The 22,648-nt window shown below is 40.0% G+C and overlaps 1 protein-coding gene across 2 annotated transcripts in view; it reads right to left on the reverse strand.

Annotated features, from left to right (window-relative positions):
* Positions 1-22,648, reverse strand: part of KCNN2 (potassium calcium-activated channel subfamily N member 2) — a 364,774-nt gene that overhangs the window by 84,629 nt on the left and 257,497 nt on the right. For both annotated transcript variants that reach the window (XM_072958084.1, XM_072958082.1), the window contains one exon: positions 5,717-6,135. In XM_072958084.1, coding sequence (XP_072814185.1) covers positions 5,717-6,135 — 419 coding nt within the window. The remainder of the gene's footprint in view (positions 1-5,716; positions 6,136-22,648) is intronic.

The raw sequence follows: 22,648 nt of genomic DNA on the forward strand, positions 1-22,648 counted from the left end.
AAAAACCTGTCTCTAACTAATGTTTATGAGTTACTGCATACTTAAATGCTCTTAGATAAAATGAGATGAATAAAAACAGTAAGTTTAATTGGCTACTAATGTCTTAACTAAATGAATCTTTTCCAGTGACAGAAACAGTGCCCAGCATCTCTGGTTTATTACAGATTTCTTCAGTGTCTGCTTTTCTACTTGCAACATTGCCACCAAAGTTCCCAGCTCGCCTTTCCTTTCTCCTTCTTCCTCTCCATCCCAAAGTGGGCCCCCTCCCACATTATAAAACTTGTAGTAGACAGAAAATAATGAATGTATTGAACAAAGAAACATTTTTAAAAATTCCCAAACTGTGCCAAAAGTTACAATCCCTTCCCACCTCCTTCTGAAATATCAGTATTGAGATATGCCAATCGTGCTGGCTAAAGAAATGTTCCTTTCCTGTCTTCGATATTCTCAATGCACATTCACAAAGCAAAATGGTTTTTTCTGTGTAACACAGTACTGGCCCACGGTATCCAGTCGTACCCTTAAAAAACAGCTACTGACTTTCCTCAGAAATGGCATCCAGCACAACACACTTCGGGTTGAACACTCACCTATGCTACCTTCACAAGGCCAGTGAAGGCTCAAAAGATGTGACTCAGGATAGGATAGTTCCCAATTTTCAGCACTCCAAGCTCTTGGAGTCACAGTCCCAAGATACAAATGTGCCCGAAGCTTCCCCTGATACATCTGATTAAATGCCTTCGCCAAGGTCCCCGTGAACAGCAGCAGGCCATACTTCCCAGGCTGCCTCAGAAGAGAGTGTTCTTTCCAGGCCTGATGTCACCAAAACACGAGGTCAGACCAGAACCAAAGATAGAAAGGATGCTGTGATCTGGTCTGGGGTAGCCTCCTCCTGACAAATGTAGGCCCCAGAAATAATACCAATCTGCCTCCTCTTATTCTCAAAGAGAGTAAAAGGAAAGAAAGAAAAAAGGAATGAAGGAACGAATAGAAAAGAAGAGTCCTTCTTACTTATAGGTGAATCAGAGGTACCTGATCTGCCAGGGAAAGTAATCCATGAGGAACAGATGCCTCCTATAGGACACCCTCCTCATTAATGGAGAACATTTTCCAGAAACCTCTAGATGTGTTGTGCTCGGAGAAAGGAGATGGACAGGTTTGTAAAATTGCTCCAGAAAGCCATCTGCCTCTCTCTCTCTCAAAAACTCTCTCCTTTAAAAAACATTCTTAGAGTTACTCTCGTTTACTAAGAGGATAACTTAGTTATTGGGTGCGAATCCTCCTTTATATGGAAGGAATGTTTGGATGAACCAAGGATGGGCCTAGTGGAGCTCATTCAAATCCAAATTCCAAACCAAAAAACAGGAGAGTTGTGTGTTATATTGAAGTATTACAAATTTCACAAAAGAAAGGAAGGAAGGAAAGCAGGAAAGATGGACCAAAGAACAGCCAGAAAGTAAACATCTAAGGAAGTGTAAGATGCAGGCTACATCGTATTCAAAATGAACTCTGTAAAAAACAAACCAAAAAAAATGTTTTATATCTTTGTATCTTACAAATCATAGTCTAGGGATTTTGTGTAGCAAAACGGGAAGTTTAATGAAGAATGAAATGTGGAAAATCTTCCACTGTCACCATGCTGGTTAATGATTTTCTCTTCTTCAACACATTTGTACAATTATAAAATGTTACCTTCGGAAGAGAAAAGCTGATCGATCCACGGAGTTTGTAAGGAAGAAACCAAGGCAAAAATAAGCGAGCTGGTTGGCCTGAGCTGACTCAGCCCCTAAATTGCACAACAGGGACTAAATCCTCGTTTTCCAGCCCTGGTCTTCCTCAGACCATGGATGTGTTCCTTTTAGGTAACTGCTGGCTACAGACTCATTCTTGATGTGAAACAGATAACTGTCCCTTTTTCACACCTCTTTATATGAAAACAGGGAGGGTCCTTCATCTGACAATCTCAGTATGTTAAAAAACACACTTACTTTTAGGCTTCGAAGAAGATCTGGCATCACTTGCCTCAGGCTTTCTGTATTTAAGTGACAATGGGTTCAAACAGCTAGGATGAGCCATTTTGAAAAGACAATGAATGGCTTGCACATTTTTGTTATTTAACTGGCCCTTGGGAAGCAGATGCAATAGGGACCACCCATATGGATGCAGGTATTGTTCAACTCTGCTTTTATCCCCTGGTTATGTTGTTATGCACAACTTTCAACCAAGAGTCATTTTCATTAACTAAACAGGTTTATCAACTAAGGTTTTCCATATTTATTCTTCAAACTTCATAGGTACATCTGCTCCAGAAAATATCATAAGCCTCTAAATACCATGACAGCTAGGAAACAAAGCATTACCATGAGGAGTCTATCTTTTTTTAAAAGGAAAAACTTTAATCCCTCAAATGCCGTATTTATGTAGAGACGTTCTAAAAAAAAAAAGATTCAGATCCATAGTATTAAAAACTCGTCACTATAGAATTTCTCATAAAAACAGGTGGATTCCACAAACATGCTGGCCTCAGCTCCCTCCCCAGACCCCCTTAAAATGATTATAAAACAAACCAAAAAAAGCATCAACCCATAAGGACAAGAAGAATGAGTGACAAGATAGGAATAAAGAGGTTTGAAAGCCAACTGACAAGTGAAAACTCACTTACCTGACTGGAGAAAGGAGAATTCTAGCCCAGCAGTGGCGAAAAATCAGGAAGCAACCCTATCTGCACTGAAAACCAGCAACCTCGCCCTCCCTCCACACACACAACCAAAGACTCAGGGATCCTGAGCACCAGTACTTCTGAGAGAGAAGATAATGGCAGAGCTTTAAGTGTGAGGACAGGTTCAGATACTGCATAGAAGCACTTCGACACCTAGACTCCCTCTTCCACCCTGTGTGACTGGTAACGCCTCTGCCAACCCGGAAAGGTAAAAGGCAAGGTCTCTGGGCTGACTGACGGCAGGGTATCTCCTCTGCAACTAGGAGGGTAAGTCGATGTTCACATAGTAACTGTTGAGACCTCTTCTTTGCCCCGTCTTTCAATTCCCAGTATGCTGTTATCCAGGCATCTACCTTCATGGCAGGACAAAGACTTCCCATGAGCCAGTAGGATTGTTCAGAGAGAAATAAAAATATGTACAGATACTGAAATCAGTGTTGCATGCCCCCATCCAAATCACCCTGTAGTGAAGCTCACAGCCGACAAGTTCTAGGTTTGTACAGAAAGCTTCTAATCAGGTCTTTAGCCTCAGTCTGAAGTACGAGTGGACAGCCAAGGTTACCAAACACTTAAGGAAACCTTATAAAACAGGCAGAAGCCAAAAGGAAACAAAACAAAGAGAACTAAATCATAATCATCTTTGGGGAAACCAAAAAAATATATGTACAAATAGAAAAAATTCCAAAAAAATTACCATTAACTTCTCTAGAGAAATAAAACAGTACATCTATGGGGGAAAAAGCATGACACTATCTTCAAAAAATGGGCATTTGGGGATCAAGTACGAGACACTGCGAATTAATACATAATAAAGAAACAAAATTCCAAAAGAAAGAATCTGAAAGCTAAATTGAGGTTCTCTTCCATACAAAGAGCAAAAACAGAGATGGAAAAGAATACAGAAAGCAAATGAGAAAATTAAGAACATAGGAGGGCCAATATCCACACAACAAAAGAATAGGAACAAAAATCATTAATTTAAGAAAATTTCCAGGAACTGAAGGAGATTAATTTCAAGACTGAACAGGCCCACTGGATTAAAACAGAATCACATCAAGATATACCCTCCTTGTGCCATTTTAGATCCATGATCCTCAAAAGCTTCTAGAAAAAAAAAAAGGGGAGGGGGGATAAAAAGTGAGAATAGCATCAGACTGCTGGACCCTGGAAGCTGGAGGAAAATGAAGTTGTCGACTGAAATAAATGCACTGCTTACAAGTTGAGAGTTATGTTTTGTTCGGTGGACATTTCTAAGGACCCTGAGCCCGGGATGCCAGCCTCTCAGATGTCTCTGAGGGGCTGCTCCAAAGAGGCAGGGGAGGAGCCAGGATATATAGGAGTCTTACAACAAAAACGAGGTAGTTGGAGCATTAAAGATTACTGTTAAAGAAAACTGGACATCTCAAGTTAAAGAATTTAGTGCTTTTCTATGTATGGGAGGGAGCAAACGTTTGGGCTCAATGAAAACATTTCTTTGACAAGCAACTAGCTATCCAGGGCCAGTACTCTGCCCTTTCTTATTCTGAGTCCCCTCAGGTGCACTATCGTGGGTGGCTGCAGAGGCCAGGCTGCAGGCTTGTCTTCACTGCGGGGGCGGCAGCAGCGGCTGATGACTTGACTTCAGCATTCCTTGTTTATTGATGTGGCTTGCGGTATTTTTCATTCACAAAGTCTTCAATATTCTGAGAAAATAATCTTCAATCCAGAGTTTTCTATTCTGCCCAGTTATCAATTAGCAGAAGACAAGAATGAAGACTGCTATACCTGTCAGGTCTCAAAAAATCTCTCTCACCCACTACCTTTTCTGAGAAGCTACTGGAAGACACATTCAGCCAAAATGAGGGAACCAACGAAGAAAGAGGGAGAAACAAGGTTCAAGAAAAAGTGAAAGAAAACTAAAACCTCAGCTTCCATAAAAATCTAGATAGGAAATCTAGATGTAGCAACATAAGCAATACCATTTAGAAATATGGAAAGTAATTACCACAGAAAGGGCTAAATGAATTTAAAGTGACTGCTTCTGGAAAACAATTGGGGGAGGGGTGCTCTGGATTTGCTAATTTTGCAAAAATTCTCATACAGACATTTTTTGTTGTTAAACTATTTGTGTGTGTGTACAATTTTGATTTTCAAAGCTAAATTTGAAAATACCTAGCTACCACAAACACCAATCTCCTAATATTTAAGTTCTATAAACATTTAAATCATTTCTAAATGTCTATAGCTGATTTCAACTGGAATTTTCTTCACTGAGGTCACAAGATGTTTCCCATCTCAGTATGACAGTGTTCCTCCTATTTACGTAACAAATCTACTTCTGTTTGTCTGTTAAATGGCAAGGTTATCATCACTGATGCTCTAACTCACTGAGCAGCTCTCGAGTTCTGACTGTCTAGCACCACACCACCAGAGCTCTTCAGACAAGAAAGCAAATGTAAACGGCCCCTTTGCACTAACTGTTGAGAGTTCAATAAACCCAAATACACTACAAGGAACATACAGTAATCATGTGACCACTAGTATAAACAGGCACTACAATCAACAGACCACTGTGAGATGTTCCCTCAAGTTCAGACAACTTGCATCACCACTTTTCGCCTGGATTTCTATCTCAACAACAATCAACACTGTAACCAAAGAGGCACCAAAATGATTCAGTATTACCATTAAACAAACATTTCTGATCGAAGTCTCCCATACGATTTGGAGGTCTCCAAGTTTTAGACATGGGTTAAAAATGCAGCCCTAGGCTGAAAACTGATCAAATTTGAAAAAACAAAAAACTAAAAACAAAAAAACACCTAACCATCAAGATACTCCTGTAGGCAAACATCTTAAGAAAAGTTGTGTCGCACCCATTTAAAAGAAGCCCAGTCGAGAACCCCAAATTTTCAAGAGTGCATAAACTACACGCCTCTAGTCAAAACTGTTTTCTTTATCCCACTTTCAAGAACACCGTACAGCAAATTATGTTCTCAGGAAAAGAAAGAAACTTACCTTTCACAAGCTCGGACAGTCCACGCAGCAATTATCCATAATGAGATACTAAAAACCAAGAGCACAGTTCCTGGGCATATAGTCATTAAAGTCTTCATAACAAAACGTGTATTGAAGTTTATCTTATTAAGTGCTCCAATGCTTCTAGAGGAGGCATCAGTGAAAAGTTTGCTATGTAAAAGCATGACTCTGGCAATCAGGTAGAGTCTTAAGAACATTGGTATAGATAAAATAATATCCACATCAGCGGTGGTGGTGGATGGGGCATAGGAGAAGGCAAGCCGGGCCGTCCATGTGAATGTATAATTCCCAGGTATGGGATGGATAGCACACACCAGTATTTCCAAGCAGATGAAGAAAATACGCTCATAAGTCATGGCTATTCTCCAGTCATCTGCTCCATTGTCCACCATGAACAACTGAAAAAATAAAGTAGAAAATCAGCTTCAGTATGGCATGAATGGTCCACAAGTGTTAGTGCAGATTTTTAAAATACATCACAGGTGACTTTTAGCAATTGTGGCAAGCTAGAGGTCATAACTTCTAAATGCTAGCCAGGTATGCCATTTTTCGAAAATGGCAGAAAAGGAGAATTCTGTTTTACACAAATTAAAATTCAAAACGTTCCCTACGGGAGCTGAAGGTATTTCGGAGTCTGTGCTTCTGGACAATCATGTAAGAAACATCATTTTAAAATACGGGGCTCAGGTCTCCCAGAAACACACCTCCCCCAGGTGAAGCCACATGGATGTGCCTTCTAACAAGCGGCTCTCGTCTCTGAGGGTCTGCAGCTAAAGCTGGCACAGCTTGAGCCCTCTTCTCAGTGAAATCTGTTCACGGTGTCTCTGCAATCATTCATACTCTATAATGCAACAATACACGAGTATTCTTACAGGAAATCTTATTCTTGGCTTCAGAGGGAAATATCACAAGGGACCAAGACAAATGTGACAAAATCATTTCTTCCAGCTTCTTCACTACTGCTCTATTTTTTAAATCTCTTTTCTTTTGCTCTCCCTTAGCCTTGCCTTGGATTATTAATTTGTTTTTGACCTTCCTTTTTTTTCTTAATAGAGGTTCCTTTTTCTTATTTCCATCATTCCTCACTCCACAATGAAAGAAAACAAAAAGAAAATAAAGGAGAGAGATAGAAAGACAGACAGACACAGTAAGAGGAACAGAGAAGAATGTTTCCTGTCTTCCCTGACTGTTCAGTAAACAAGTCCACCAGGCTCCAGTCCATAAACAACCAGAGCATCTGGAAATGTGTGATGACACTTCTGACTGCCACAGTGACTTGTGAAGGCTACTGGCATTTACAGCCAGGAAGCCAGGGGTGCCAAGCATGCTGCAATTCTGAGAGTCCCACGCACAGAAAGGACCTGCCTGCCCAGAATGCCAACAGTGCTCCCCACTGAGAAAGATGACATATCATTTGCCTCATGGTAAGTAGCCAACTTAGGTAGAAAAGTGTGGAATGAAAGCAACCCATGTGAGAACAGTGTGTCCTCAGGTGAGCTGCAAAGGAAATTGGCTGAGCAGATCTCCACTATGACTCCGCTCCTCTGGAGTCAGGAAAGTCAATTTCCCACCACTTAGATGGTTACAAATCCCCATTCTACGTTAATTCTCCTGTGGGTCACAGCTACTTCTTATGCTATTATTCAAACACTGCTATGAGTGCTGCTTTGCAAAGACAGGAATTTGAGGACAAAAAGTATTACTTCTTTCTGGTACCTCAAAAAGTGGGAGAACCAGCAGAATCTCTCATAAACACAACAAAATTGTAACAAATTAAGCTCTGGCTATGTAATGGCTTTAGGTATGCCTTTATCGTAACTTTTCATCCAGGGACCTCAAAGGATTTGACAAATGCTACTAGACAGTTAAAAAAAAATCTCCAGTTCCCAATAAACAGATCATAAATAAAGCAGCCAAGTTGGCTACAGAAATATTTCTGTTCACTTCCCCACGTTCAATACCACGGTGGCAAAAAGGATTTCAATAATAAAGATACACAAAAGATTGTATAGATGTCCTGGTAGAAGCCTTCTAAACTTTCTAGCAGTGAGTACTTCCTGGGTACTGTATAACCATAAAGGAATGTGACCCTAAAATCTATTAAGCCGTTTATACCTAAAAGAATGTATCCCTCCAACTAGTTACTCTGAGAGGCTCTGTACTCCCGGAGATGATGGAACTGCTCTCTTTGGAAATTGCTATCAGGGCCTATTACAGGTCATGTAAGAAAAACAGCATTGTTATTTAAATCTACATTTCCATTTCTACTGAAAATGGGATTCCCTAGTTTGTCTACTTTCTTCACTGAACATGGCTCTGAATGACTTGGCAAAAAAATCAAATCCAGCCCTAAAAGGAGTAAGAAGCATCAAGCCTCCGGAGACTCAAAAGCTGTGCTGCAGATCCTGAGCACAGTCGCAAGACAGGCTCTCCCCACACCACTCCCGCAACAGCAGCAGAAAGGCAGAGTAAGTACCTTCCCAGGCAACTGGTAAAGAAATGCCAATTTTGATGTATAGAGATGCTACCTCCAGTGTTCAATCTTTCCCGGCCTGGCCCTCCTCTCATCACTCACAGAGCACTTGTTCCTCTGATCTCATTCTATACTCTTTCCGGGCCCCTTGTGATGGCTCCCTCTGCTCACTTCCCTGACAAGGCTGGTTCTCTGTTATTCCCGTAACTTTAACACTGTGCCACTGGTGTTCTCAGAAGCCTTCCCCTTTACCTTCCGACAGACCTGCCCAAGTAGGTCCTTGTCCATTCTGTCCTATGGACTGGAAAGTCTTTCCACCTAGCAAATTCTTACTCAAGACCGAACTCCACGGTCACCTCCTTTAGAACACTGTTCGTGCCCTAGACAAATCTGAAAACTCCCTCCTTTGTTCCACCATGATCCCTGTATGTGCATCTTACTGATGCAGCCACAGAGGACGATAAGGATGTCTTTGTAGGACTGCCACCCCTACTTGTCCATGAGGCTCCGTAAGGACAGGCTCCACATCCACCTAGTAGAGAATCATCAATGCTTGTAAATGAACTACCTTGCTATTCCTCAGTTACTGTTGACCATCCTAATCGCTGGACCGGTCCTAATGCTAATTAAGTATGCTCACAGGATATGAGAAGCCTAAAGCAGAAAACAAGTAAAATAAATCTATGACATTTTCCAAATCTGTAGAGAACTCATCCCATTAAATGCTAAGTCATTGCAGCAGCAGCATTTTGCAATTCCAGAGCAAGTCCAGTAACATCCCCAGAGAAATCTATCTCGTAGTTGCTTTTTATTATCAAGATTTAATCAACACCTGAAATGACTTTATTTTTGGTTTTGTTTGATCACAGTACATATTACAATGCTAAAATTAAGAAAGAAATATTTTCTTCTATTCTTCACATAATCCCACCCTTAATTGCTGCTTATTCCTTTCTTTATTCATTTACTTACAAGATATCAGGGTACTGAATACTCACTATGTGTCAGGCACTATGCTACATACTAGCCACCCCAAAGGGTGTATAGCAGACTGAGGGTCTGCCCCACAAAACTAACTTTCATTAGGAAAGACAGACCTATAGCAATTTGATAAATATGTCTGTGGACACTGCCATTAAGGAAACAAAGAGATGAGACAGAGAACAATATATTGGAGGTGACAGCAGATATGGTCATCAGGAAAGACATCTCAAGAAGAACCATTTAGGGCTACACCTGGACAAAGAGAAGAGCCAGTCACATAAACAGCCAGGAGAAGAACATTCTAGGCAAAGGTAACAGCACACGTAAAAGCCATGGGCTATAAAAAGCTTAGCATGCTTAAGGAAATGAAAGAACCCCAGAGTGGTTGAAACTTAATGATCAAGGGGCAGAGTGAAAGGAGATGAGTTTGAAGAGACAAAGAGGCACCAGACATGTAGAACCTTGCTGATCATGGTGTTGAGATAGGAGGGAAGGGGGCAGGGCCTAACTATTAAAAGAATGACACAGCAATTAGTACCAAGATGGTGGAAGATTCAACTGCCAGTAGACCTTGAGCTTCATTATATGCTCATTGTAATACAACAGCGTGCTAAATGGTACTCCCACAGGAGCCACGACAGTTTCAAGGCTAACCATGAAAGGTCAAAAAGTAGGTTAGGACCCAATTCCTGGGAATCCCAGCCCCTTTCCCAAAGTAGTTGGAATAATCCTCGCACTTGTTAGCATATGAAGTTACTGGCCTATAAAAACTCACAACCCTGCACCTCATGCGTGGCCTTTCTCCTGCCTTTTGAGATGGCCTGCATTCTGTCTATGGAGTCTGTATCTATTTTAATGTAAACTGAATAGCCACCCACATGCTTCGTAGCCTCTCTGGCCTTCTGAGACAGCCTACATTAGGTCTATGGAGTGTGCACCTCTCTGAATAAATCTACCTTTGTTCAATTATGGTTCACGCTTGAATTCTTTCCTGAATGAAGCGAAGGACCCTCACTTGATGGGGCATGTCCCAGTGACTCGCCTGGGTCCCGGGACATGGCCATTCTCTCGTGCCCCATTTTTCCTGCATGAGTGTCAAGACTGGATTTCATTCCAAGCACAGTGGGAACCCACTAAAAGGTATTAGGCAGAGGAATGACATGATGTGATTTACAGATTAAAGGGCTCATCCTACTGCTGTGGGAAAACCAGCGTATACAAGGGAAGACACAAGTTAGGAAGCACTACTGCATCTGACTGGCTGTTGTTAGTATCCCCCTGACCTGGACCATGGTGAGTGGGGGTTGGCGTGGGAATGAAGATAGTGAGTGCACTAGAAATATAGTTTGGAGATCTTGCTAGAACTTGCTGATTGGCTCAATGTGGGAGTGATTAAAAAAAAAAAAAGAGTCATAGACGGCTGAGTTTCTACTCTGACACAGTGGATGGCTGTGCCACTTCCTGAGTACAATAGGGCTGGATGCAGGGAGGGAGGAGGTTTCACTTTGGCCATTGTCATCTAAGTATAGATGCCAAGTACGCAGAGGAAATGCAAGTCACTCAGAGGAGAAGTCTGCACTATTGAAATAAATTTGGAAGACGTCAGTATTTAGGTAGTTTTATGAGATCAAAGGAAAAAATAGAGAAAATAAAAAGGACAGGACACAAGGCCAAGTCCTGAGGAACCCCACATGTGGAGGGCAGCTGAAAGGTCAAGCCCGTCTATGAAGCAGGAAGAAAATAAAGTGTTATTTTTGGAGCCAAGGGTGAGGGCTGTCAATTACAAACTGTAAAGTGACATTTACCAGGTTTAGAAATATGTTAATGTACTCAATATTCTATAGAGTGAAAACATTCTAAATGTCACAGTTTTTCAATAACTGATTCCATGTCAAGAATTAAGTTCAACTGTAAAAGTATTTCCATTACATTCCATACCATCCATATAATATATATAATCTGTTTCAAGTTAACCTGTGTGGGGTTTGGGGGCATTAGAGTTATCAAAATGACAGATAGTAACACACTGCTATATTCACTTTTCATTTTGATGTTGGTAAGATTTTTAGGGCAAAAGCAGGACAATTTCATCTACTTTAACTCTAGAGCTGTGGTTAATGGTCTTCACCAGAGTAAAGTAACTTGCAGATATAACATGGGATATGTCCTTCGAGTATATCCCATCACAAGCTTGAACTTTCCAGTGTAACTGCTTCATATTTGCTTAGATACTCCAAACATAATATACTTCAAGCTCACTGCCCACAATGAACTGGGAGTGAGAGTCGTCAGCAGGAAGAGGGTGGGAGAGGCCTGCCCCATCATCAGATCACGTGGTCGTGTGGGGACCTCTCCTCAGCCCCCAGCCTCCTTGACATGTGCTTTTCCTCCTCAATGAGACTGAAAGCTCTGTGGTCTGATCTGGGACAGTGCCTTATACACCCTGGGTTTCCTTCCTAGTAGAGAATTCAGGGCAGTGCTCAGCACAAAAGTGAGCTCTTAAAAAATACAGACTGAATAAAATCATTTTACGTATTATTTGTTAAAAACATTAAGTACAGGAAGAATAGCCGGGAAAACGCTGAAAAGGAAAAGTAATAAGGGAGACGCAGCCTTGATAGATTTAAACAAATTAATAACTAAAACCATGTGGTAGTGGCACATAAAATATCTGAGAGGTCAACAGGACAGACGAGAAAGTCCAAAATTGACCCAACACTCTCGGAATTTCAGAATATTATAAAGGCAGACAATCAAATCAGTGGGAAAAACACAGTTTATTGAAAAATGATTTGGGGACAACTAAATAGCCATCCGGAGAAACTTAAAGTTTAACCGATGGCTCGCACCAAATATATCAAGAAAAATTCCAGGTAGATGAAAGATTTAGATGTACAAAAGTGAAACTACCATCATATTAGAAGAAATCATGTATTTTTGTAAGCTCACCAAAAGGAAGGTCTTTTAAATCTGACAAAAACACCAGAGCCTTAAAAGAAAATATTGATACACTTTTTGACTTGGTTACGTGAAGCTTTTGTTTTCTAAGCCTGGCAAAACTACAAAAAAGAGAGTACAAAAGTCAAACACCAAAACCAGAGGAAACGTTTTACAATTGTTATCACAAAAAACTAATTTCCCTAGTTGTACAAAAATTCCTATAAATCCTTAAAAAGAGACGGGAGCAGCCTCACAGAAAAATGAACAAAGGAAACAAACAGCAGGTCATGAAAAAGGAAATAAAAATGGCTCTTAAACCTATTATAAAAAAGATGCTCAACTTCACTCATAAGAGGAAAATGTGATACCATGTTTCTGATCTGTCATATTGAAAAAGATCTAAAAGTTTTATAACACACCATACTAGTGAAGGTGTGGGGAAACAGGAATCATAGATTGCAGATACAAGTGTAAACCAGCACAGCCTCTGAGAGGGCAATTTATCAGGTCATAAATGCACATATTCTTTGACCACAAAATTCTATTTCCTTAGATGAAACCTGTCCTATCAACATATTTACACGGGTGAGAGTGAACACATATGATCATTTGTTACAGCACTGACTGTATTAGCAAAAGACTAGAAATAATCTAAATATCCACTAATAGGGAAAGGGGTTAAACAAACAGATGTCTGCAAAATGGAATAAACAGTATTTAGAATAAATAAATAGTATGGAATTCATGAGAAAATTGTTACATACTATTGAAGAAAGTGGTCTCAGAAGTAACTCAGTTTTTTAAAAAAAGCAAACAATATGCTACTACTTGTCTAGTTCTCCTAAGAGGAGAAGATATGTTTGTATTTGTATGTGCATAAAACGTCTTTGAAAAAATACTATAGAACTTCATGATAAGTGTTGCTTAGAGGAGGTGAACTGGCTGGGGATCAGAAACGGAGGGGAGACTTTTAATTATATAATTTTAATACTTTTGGAAACAAGTGAACAAATAAATGTAAGTTAATAACAAAAATAAAGGAAAATGATTATTAAAAAAAAAGAGAGGAAGGAAAAATGAGAATGACTGAGGTCATGAGACATTCAAATGCATCCCAACAAAGAATCTGCATGTGCAAAATGGCTCAACTAGGAAAGAGTAACTGACATTCAAAATAACAATCTACAGTACCAAACACACTGAATTACCATTTATATCTAAAATATTCTGCCTACTAAGGCAAAACCTTGAACCATTACATTACATAACTTGTTTTCAACAGCATGAACAAAAATAAATAAGATTTTTTTGGTTAACCTTTAAACCAAATAGTCAATAAAACCAAGCTCTTTTTTTCAGTTAGTTATTGAATGCTGCTATTTGTAAAGTTCTGTTGATACAAAGGTGAAAAGGCCTCTTGGTGTTTGACGAGGAAGCAAAATATAAATGAATGACCACAGTGCTGGTAGAAGTTGCCATAACAGAGGCACTGAAAACGCTGAGGAAACCCAGAGGGGAGTCCGAGAAGGCTGTATCACAGACTAGCATGGGGTACGCACCCCTCCCTTCCACAGTCGTCGCCTCGACTCTTCTTATTATTCAGGACTATGAACTTCCAAATTCAGTTCTAGGATATTTGAAAGATATTGGTCCCAAAGAAAATGCACCAAATGTGTTCATCCAAAAAAGAGTTCCCTTCCTCAGAAACCAGCTTTTGGATGAAACAGAATGAAAAGCCACTACTGAGGCAAGACAAATAATGAGATTTTTTCCTTCATGAAGGCATTGCCAAGAGTCAGTCAACAAAGAATTTAGACCACAATTGCCCATCAGAGACCGGGTCACAGGACAAATAGGGGTAGAGAAATGTCAATGTTCTGACTGATTTTTCCTCCAAGACCCTCAGCCCAGAACTGCAGAAGGGAAAAACAGAAAAGGCAGGCTCAGAATTCGTATTCAGTGTCCACTCCCGTGCAAAACAAGCACAGCTGACGTGCGTCATTCCCTCACCACCCACCCTGCAACCTTCCCTCCCTTTAGGAGTCTGTTGCCCATTCCAGCAGCCCTGTGCACCCATGTTGCCCTGAGTGTTTTCTGCAGCCAAGGAGAAGGATTTCAAATCTAATGCAGTAAAATATTAATCACTGAACTACTAACTCCTTCTTCGCAAAGAGTGTAAAAAATGCAGGAAACCAAGTTTCAGATTCTGGATAGTCTAAATTGTTACGTAACCTTGGGAAGTCATTTAAACTTCTTGGACTTATGTCCATCATCTGTAAAATGGACATAATGTTATTTGCTGTCTCTGAAAGTAGTTGTAATGATGAAATGAACACATATACGTTGTGGCCAACCCTGTTCACTGCCTAACTCCTTGCCACCGACTCCCTCTTCTCTCTTGTCCACCTCCATCATAGAAATATCCTCCTGACTCTTTTGCAGATATGTGTAGCCATGTGATGCAGTTGTGACCAGAGGTCATAAACAAAAGATTGCTGGAGTATTTAATAGAATGTTTTCTATTTTGGATAAAAATGACATCTGGCTGGCATAGTGCTCTTTGTTCCCTTCCTCCAGCCCTGAAAAGAGGTGATGCTTGGGTCTGCAGCAGCTGTCTTGTGACCATGAGGAAAAGGCCCCCCCCCAAAAAAAATCACAGTAATACCAGCCCTGATATATTAAGCCACTAAACCAGCAACCACTTACTCTATTTGTTTAAGCCACAGTGAGGTTTTCTGTTATTTGAGCAGCTAAAAGTATGCCTACATTTAATTTAATATACATTTAAGTGCTGTATTAAGGTCTATAAAAATGGAGAATAATTAGTAACTTAAAACACTTCATGAAGAGAGCAGACAATAATTCCAAAAAGATGCATCTCAAATACTGGAATTTAAAGCACAGTAACTATTGAGAAGTAGAGTTATTTCTGGGTGGGAGGCTTTTGTTCATGCCTTTTAAATATCAACCAACTGCTCAGAATATCACATTGTGTGACTCATAGGAAATCTACACATATTTGGGAACCAGAGAAGCTTGGATTTAATCTCTGGCTTGACCACTTACTAGGTAAGTGGTTTTGGGCAAGATACTTAATCTCGCTAAACCTCAGCTGGCTCACTGACCAAAACAAACACACACACACACACACACACACACACACCACACACACACACCGTCAACCTTGGATGATTATTATGAAGTAATCATTCCCTCTGCTGACCGTAGTAAACATGACCCCATAAATAAGTAATAATATTCCATAGGTCCTCAAGTGGGGCAAGTACATGAATTAAACGTTAACTTGTGATATGAAAACTGGAAAGTTAGTTATGGAAGAGGAGGAAGGGAAGTTGGTAAGGAAAAACAGATTAGAGCAATGTCATTATTGAGAAGAAGTTTAGAAACTTCCACTGTACCTATTTTGAAAGAATTCTTATCGAACTATGAGTTTCTGAAAACTCTCCTCTTCTGACTCAGACAAGGGCTTTGTCTACAGACCAAAATCCTAGAATTGTCCAGTGGGGTCCAGCAATACAAGGTTATCATAAATCCATGCCCTGCTGCTCTTGAAACTTATTTAAAAGCTTAACCCCCTTTCACATGGCTTCTCACAGCCGGGCCCACAGCTTCTGGGGGTCCCCTCAGGCATTTCACACATGTTCATGTATTATTGGGTAACTGCGATCAGTGTCTTGGAATTCATACCAGTTGTGTCTAAAAGTTACTTGTGAACTTCCATAAAGATAGAAGAACTACTTTTCCCCTTTTGGTTCTCTTAACAGAAGTGATCTGACAGAAAGCACGAATGCATATAGCCTAGGACCCTGTGCTTTAGAATCTAGACTCAGGCAGATCTAGGTTTCACTCTGACTTTCTACCACTGATGACCTCTGCCACCTAAACTTTCTAAGCCTCAGTTTCGTCATCTGTTAAGGGGGTCTAATTAGAGTCTCTCTCAACACAGGACTGAAGGACACCTGAATGAGACAGTCCTCAGCAAATGTTGGTTTCTTTTAGAATAACTGATTTCAGACCTGGGTCAACAGGTGGCCTTCAATGAACATACTCTTACCCAACTGAAGGTACAGTAAAAAGAGATGGATGCAGACACTCACACCACTGATTACAGTACTGGAAAGGATGAAAATCAAGACAAGAGCAAACGAAAAACTGGAATAAAATTCCTTCATGGTCAATTTCTTACTAATGTTCCACTGACATGCTTATGTTACCTGTATACACATTTTCATAAGCATCCTCAAATCATTTTGGCAGTTGAGAGGGGAGAAATCACAAGAAAATAAATGTGGTTAGTCCTAAAGCCATGAAATAACTGAATGAGTGATTCTGTTGATTCTAAAAGTTTAATCTGAAATAAAAACTGGACATTTTCATTTGAAGCATTATAGCAATGATTGCTACATGGCTAAAATGTATTATCATCACCTTCGTTACCTCAAGCACTTAAAAAGCTAGCTAAAAGCCAGTTCACATATATTAGTTCATTTGCCCTTATGACAGTCTAATTAAAGTGCAAGCAGTTGAAAGAGTTTGGTCATGGTCAAATGGTGAGTTGCTGAAAAGCCTGGAGTTACAGTTCAGGTCCTCTAGCATTCCCATCGTTTGATGGGGGCATCAGGCTGTACTGCAAAGTTAGATGCAAATCAAACACTTATAAAGCAAATAAACGCTTACCCCACAAATTTCCATTACGTTTTCTAAAATGTCATATCTTTACTCCCTGAAGACCTTAGACGACAGAAGCTCCTCAGACCTCCTGTCTCACTGGAGGGAGGAAATACTTAAACAAATCTGCACATTCCATTCAATGCTCTGCAGTAACAGAAATACGCTACTTCCTCATTCAGTCTTTCTCTAAGTTTTTCTTCATCCTGAATACTTTTTTAAAACGTTGGTTGTATAGAAGTCAAATTGCACACAGTACTTAAGATGAAACTTAAAAGTTGTTTTAAAGTATATTTAACTCACCACGTGTTAATAGGGCCTAGCCCTGCCCTAACCTGTATGTGTATTAATTCATATTAAACACATAAGCAGATGGGAGGGTATAGCTCACTGGCAGAGTGCATGCTTATCATGCATGAGGTCCTGGGTTCAATCCCCAGGATCTCTGTTAATAAGTAAATAAATAAACAAATAAATAAATAAACCTAATCACACCCCCTCCCAATGTATTAAAAGAAAAAAAACACACAACCACCCAAGAGGGTAGATGCAACTTTCATCTGTATCTGAGTAGGGGAACAGAGGGGTTAGGGAACAAGCCAGGTTCTATGGTGCTGAGCTAGGGTCTGGATATGAACCCAAGCACTCCAGCTTCAGAACCTGGGTCCTTAATAGGTCTACTGCTGGCTGCTCATCGCATACTGAGCCTGTTATAAAATGATTTTAGGAAGAAAACAGAGACGATGCTAGTGACAATATCAAATGAACCCATATATTACTGACAGGTTTGGTTATCTAGGGCCCCCGCATTCAGCCAAGGAGAAACAAGGAAAACACAATGCGGAAGGAAACAGCAGACTGAAGGAAGACAACTATAACATTGAGTACAGCAGCTGTAGCACAAAGTCCTGGCAGAGAGGAAAGATACACATAACACACACATATACACACAAGTTAGACACAGGGTCTCAAAAGACCCCCACAATCTTAATTCATTTAATGAAAGAACAAACAATCCTGTACAGCTCAATCACCCACAGGACATCACTGCGTTGCAATACAACACACTCTCCTGTTCCAGATAACAGTGCTGCCTTGAACAAAGGCTCTCTGAGAGTTCAAAGATCTTCTCTTGGAAGGCAGAGGAGTGGAGACTCATCATACCTCTGTCTAAATTTTAGAAATATTTCTATCTAGACTGTTAAAATTTAATATGGAATAATTGATTATCATCTCTTCCAAAGTTCTAAAAGAAAATAAGGGTCAGTCTGTACACCCCTACACACAGCTAAAATCTCTTTTGGGGGAAAAAATATGAAAGACATTTCAGACACAAAGATGAAGAGCAGAGTGGTTGCTAAAGGAGGTACCACAAGCTCAGCTCAAAGGAAAGAGGACCAGAAAGGAGCTGGAGGAGCCAAGGAACAAGCAGGCACGCTAGGGAACCTAAATTTAAAAATGGCTGTAAATAATTAGTCATCAACATCATCATAATGACTAATTGGGAAGAGATTGGAAAAGCAGGATATAAAAAAAAATTAGATACCAATAACATAGACAGAGCGAGAAAGGGAGATTAGATGAAGGCCTCCAAGAATGGTTATACTGTATAAAAGGAGTGAAATTCTGATTAACTCCAGACACCATGATATATACATATTTGCTAAGAATTTGAGGAAAAAACTGGAGAAAATAATAAATTTTTAAAAATCCTCACTTCACCCAGTAGAAGGAAAGAAAAGGAGAAATAAGTCATGAAAAAACATTATGAACTCAAAGCAATTGTCAGAAATTGATACAAAAATAAGAGCTGCAACAATTAATGTAAACGAACTAGACTCTACATCCAAATGTAACAGTGTGTGAAAAGAAGCTAGCTCTAAAATGACAGACACCGCAGAGCACAGAAACCCTCTACTGCTGACAGGCAAAGGGCTAGAGAAACTCTGGGAAGAAACCCTTCTGAAATGCCCGGGAATCTCAGCTCAGAGTCTCCCTTGCGGGGCTGAGCTGTGCAACCTGTCTTCTTTCCTTTCTCATGTGCAACAAAAAGGCTCTGTTGGAGCAGAAGCCAGCGGAGAAGCTGTGAAAGAAGAAAGTCACCAGCATGACTTCAAGCTCGACTGCTCAGTCTCGGCAACTGGGAACACATCCCAGATGTGTTTGATACAAGAGCCCGAAGTCTGAGTACAAACAAGGAAGAATTTTTTTTAGTTGTTTATTTTTGTTTTTCCAAGTTCAGCCCTCAAAGTCAGCTAGAACGGAGCTATAGAAACACGTTAAACCCAGTCAGATGAGGATCAAGGTTAAGCAAAACTGCACTAAGTTGTAGCTTAGTGTGTAATTCCCAAAACTTCCTTTTTTAAAACATTCTCCTTTGCTCTTTCATGACTGTCGTGTGTTGTTACATTAATAGTGACGTTCCTGATTTGAAAACAACGTGACAAGGCAGATGCTAAGTGGCAAGTCTATCACAACTAGCCATGCCTGTAATTAAGTCAGAATCATGGGGACTAGCTCTGAACACCCACATGTTACAACCAGTCAGTCAGGGCTGGTACTGGTGATTTTTAATAAAGATGATCAATTTGTATTCTTTGGATTCAAATCAACAAATATTCTTTTTTTTAATTCTTATTTTTTATTGAAGTGTAGTTGGTTTACAGTGTTAGTTTCAGGTGTATAGCAAAGTGATTCACTTATACATATAAATATTTATTTTATATCTATCTATCTATCTATCTATCTCAGGCAAATATTCTTGCTCAATGATCCAATAAAGAGGAAATAATCAGAGGGGCCATAATGAAGCTGGTTTCCTCCAAAGCCCCTGTTAGGTCCATTTTTCACTCTAATGCTCTGGGGAATGACATGTACTCAGAAGTATTCCATGACTGCCAAGTGACATAACATAAAAATACTGCACCCTAAAGGTAGGCTGTAGAAAGTAAGGTAGAAAGTAAAAATCGAGCTACTTCTTAAGGAAGGTTCTCTATCAAAAAGAAGAACCACTGACCTTGTGAATAAACCAGCAGTGGTGAGAAGACACTGGAAACTATCCCTGGCAAAATAAATTTGAGAGACAGAAAGAGAATAGTAGCTGTTATCTCAGTCAGCTAGTTCTTTGCCTCATATGCAGCACCAGCTGCCTCTCCTGATATTCCTTAGGTGTTTACATTAGTGACTCAGAAATTAAGAATGAGAGAAAAAAAATCTCACCCCATCATTCACATGGCAGGAATTTTCAAGTGCCATAACTCTTCTGAACATACTAAGTTCAAAAATAAGGCTACAGCCAAGAAGTCATATTGAGGCTACCTGATTTTTAAATTCGCAGAGAATACACAAAAATCTGAGGAAAAATAAAGAAAACCAGTTAACTAGATGTTTCTACATTCTAAAATTTGCAGAGGTAAAAGACGGGATAGTCTATTACAAATGAGACTCCAATCAAATTGAGTGGAACAAACATCTTGAGCCTACAGAACATGCCAATCTCTAATGGAGACCCAGAAATCAGTGAAACAGTCCACAGCGTCAAGGAACTCATGATGCTGGGGAGGAAAGTCAGGGTAAATCAACAATCAAAACTTTATCGAAAAGTCTCCACCACACTCAAGCATTGTGATCTTGGGCAAGTCTCGTTAGTTCTCTATGCTTCACTCTCCTCAATAAAACAGTAATACCTATCTCACTAAGGTATCATACGACTGTAAGATAAGCTAAGTATGGCCCTTATCCGGGTCCCTGGCACACAGAAAGGGCTGAACACATACTACCCATGTGCCTCACTGTCATGGTTTATGATCATATTATGTTAGTACAGGGGTTAGAACGAGATGCTAATACAGGAGAAGGACAACTAGGTCAGCCCACAGGCTCAGGAATAGCCCGTCACAGGAGGGGAGCCTGAGATGGGTCCAAAGGCAGAGGGAGGAAAATACTATATTCCAGGCAAAAGGTGCAGCACATAACACACAGAGGCACAGAAAGCTAACAGAATAGCACAGCTTTGGCCCTCCACACAGTTTGGGATGATTGTGTGTGTGTGTGTGTGTACATACGTACGTACGTACATACGTAAATACATACGTACGTACAGAGCTGGAGGTAAGCAGTGCTATGAATAATAGGGTTGAAAGGGTGAGAAAGATCAGATCACGAAGAACCTTACAGGCCATGAGAAGGAATTTGGTTTTCCTTGCACAGTATGTGCTACATGCTTTGAAGGTGATTCTCACGGTTGATATCAGTTATGTGAATCAAGATGAATATGCACTTGTGAATTTCAAAAGTGAAACAGGACAAGAAAAAATAAATTAAAGTTTTAATGAACAGGGTTTAACTGCTGTTCAAAGTTGGAAAGAGAGGGAGCAAGGGAGGAAGAAGGCTGAACAAAAGGGAGGGAAGGAAATAAGGAAAGAAAAAAGAAGACGAAGAAGGGAAGTGAAGGAAGGAAGCCAACCCAGGCAGGCAGGCAGGAGAGGAGACCAACGGCGTGAGAGTGTACTAAATCTTCAGACTTAGATTTCCACAATAACCAATGGGGCAACATATCTGCATACCTTGAATGTTACGAGGTAGAGCATTTCACCCACACCAAATTCATTCCACATTTATGAAAATACACTTCCTAAGACAGCAACAAATCTGTGCATGTAGAAAAAGCATAACTAAGACAGTTTCCCTAATGATGATTTTTTAAACTGAACAACTTCTTTACTCAGAGATTCATAAGTTCTTTGTACAGAGAAGTGAACCTAAATGACATTTGCAACAGTAAAGAAGGAATGGCATGTGTGTGTTACACAGCCTAACACTTACCTCCCCTCCCACGCTCATGGTAGACATGATAAATCAACCCAGATTCTTGCCAGTACAGCCCTTTCCTGTCTGATGGTTTCATGAATCATTCTCAATGCTGTGCTACAGTGACAAGCAATTGATGGGAGCTGGTGTGAAGCCTGCTGGCTGCACGCAACTAGAATAATACATGTCCTCTTCCCAAGAAATTCTTCCCTGGACTACCATGTCACTTGGTTTGGTTGTGAATATGGCGACACTAGGTAAATATGTCAAAGAAAAAGCTGTGAGACCTTTAAGATGGGAATCCCAGAATGGAGCCCAGATATGGCACAGCCTCAGATACCATCCAGATTTTATTAGTCATCAGTGTTCTCTCCCATCCTCTACTTCACTTTCATGGATAATTGAACATTGGCTTCCATCCCAACACTGTGGCTCTTTCTGAACAACCCCTGGAGACAAATGAAAGACACTAAATTTGACATATTTTACAGAACGATTAATTATGGATAAAGATTGTCCTACCACCAATTCCTTGTATCAACTGGTGAAGTGAAAGTAACACAATGTAAAATCCAGAGGAAGTATCTCCCTCATCTATATTAAACTAAATGTTTGAATATCATACGTTTTTAATAAGCAGTTACTTTATTTTATGCTTATAGCTGAAACAGTTTTTCTCATATATTCCAGATGAAATCACACATTAACACTAAGGTCCACTGCAAAAAAGAAAGAACTTTTGAAGTCTTAGATCTGAATTTCATTCTCAGCTTTGCTACTAACTAGCTGAATAAGAATTATAAGCTAGATAAAATAAGACAATGTGTATAAAGGTACTTAACACAGTGCTTGTTCACAGTAGGTGCATGACACAGATCGGTTATTTTGATACCTATTAGTTATTTCACTTCCCCAAAGAATAGCCATTAGCATGTAGCTAACAAACCCTAACATCAATTTTATGTAGCTCAATTAGTCACGTAGTGGGCTCCTGTTCCTACCCATACCCAGTCGTA

Source organism: Vicugna pacos, chromosome 3 (assembly GCF_048564905.1).
Source record: "Vicugna pacos chromosome 3, VicPac4, whole genome shotgun sequence".
In the NCBI taxonomy this organism is placed as follows: domain Eukaryota; kingdom Metazoa; phylum Chordata; class Mammalia; order Artiodactyla; family Camelidae; genus Vicugna; species Vicugna pacos.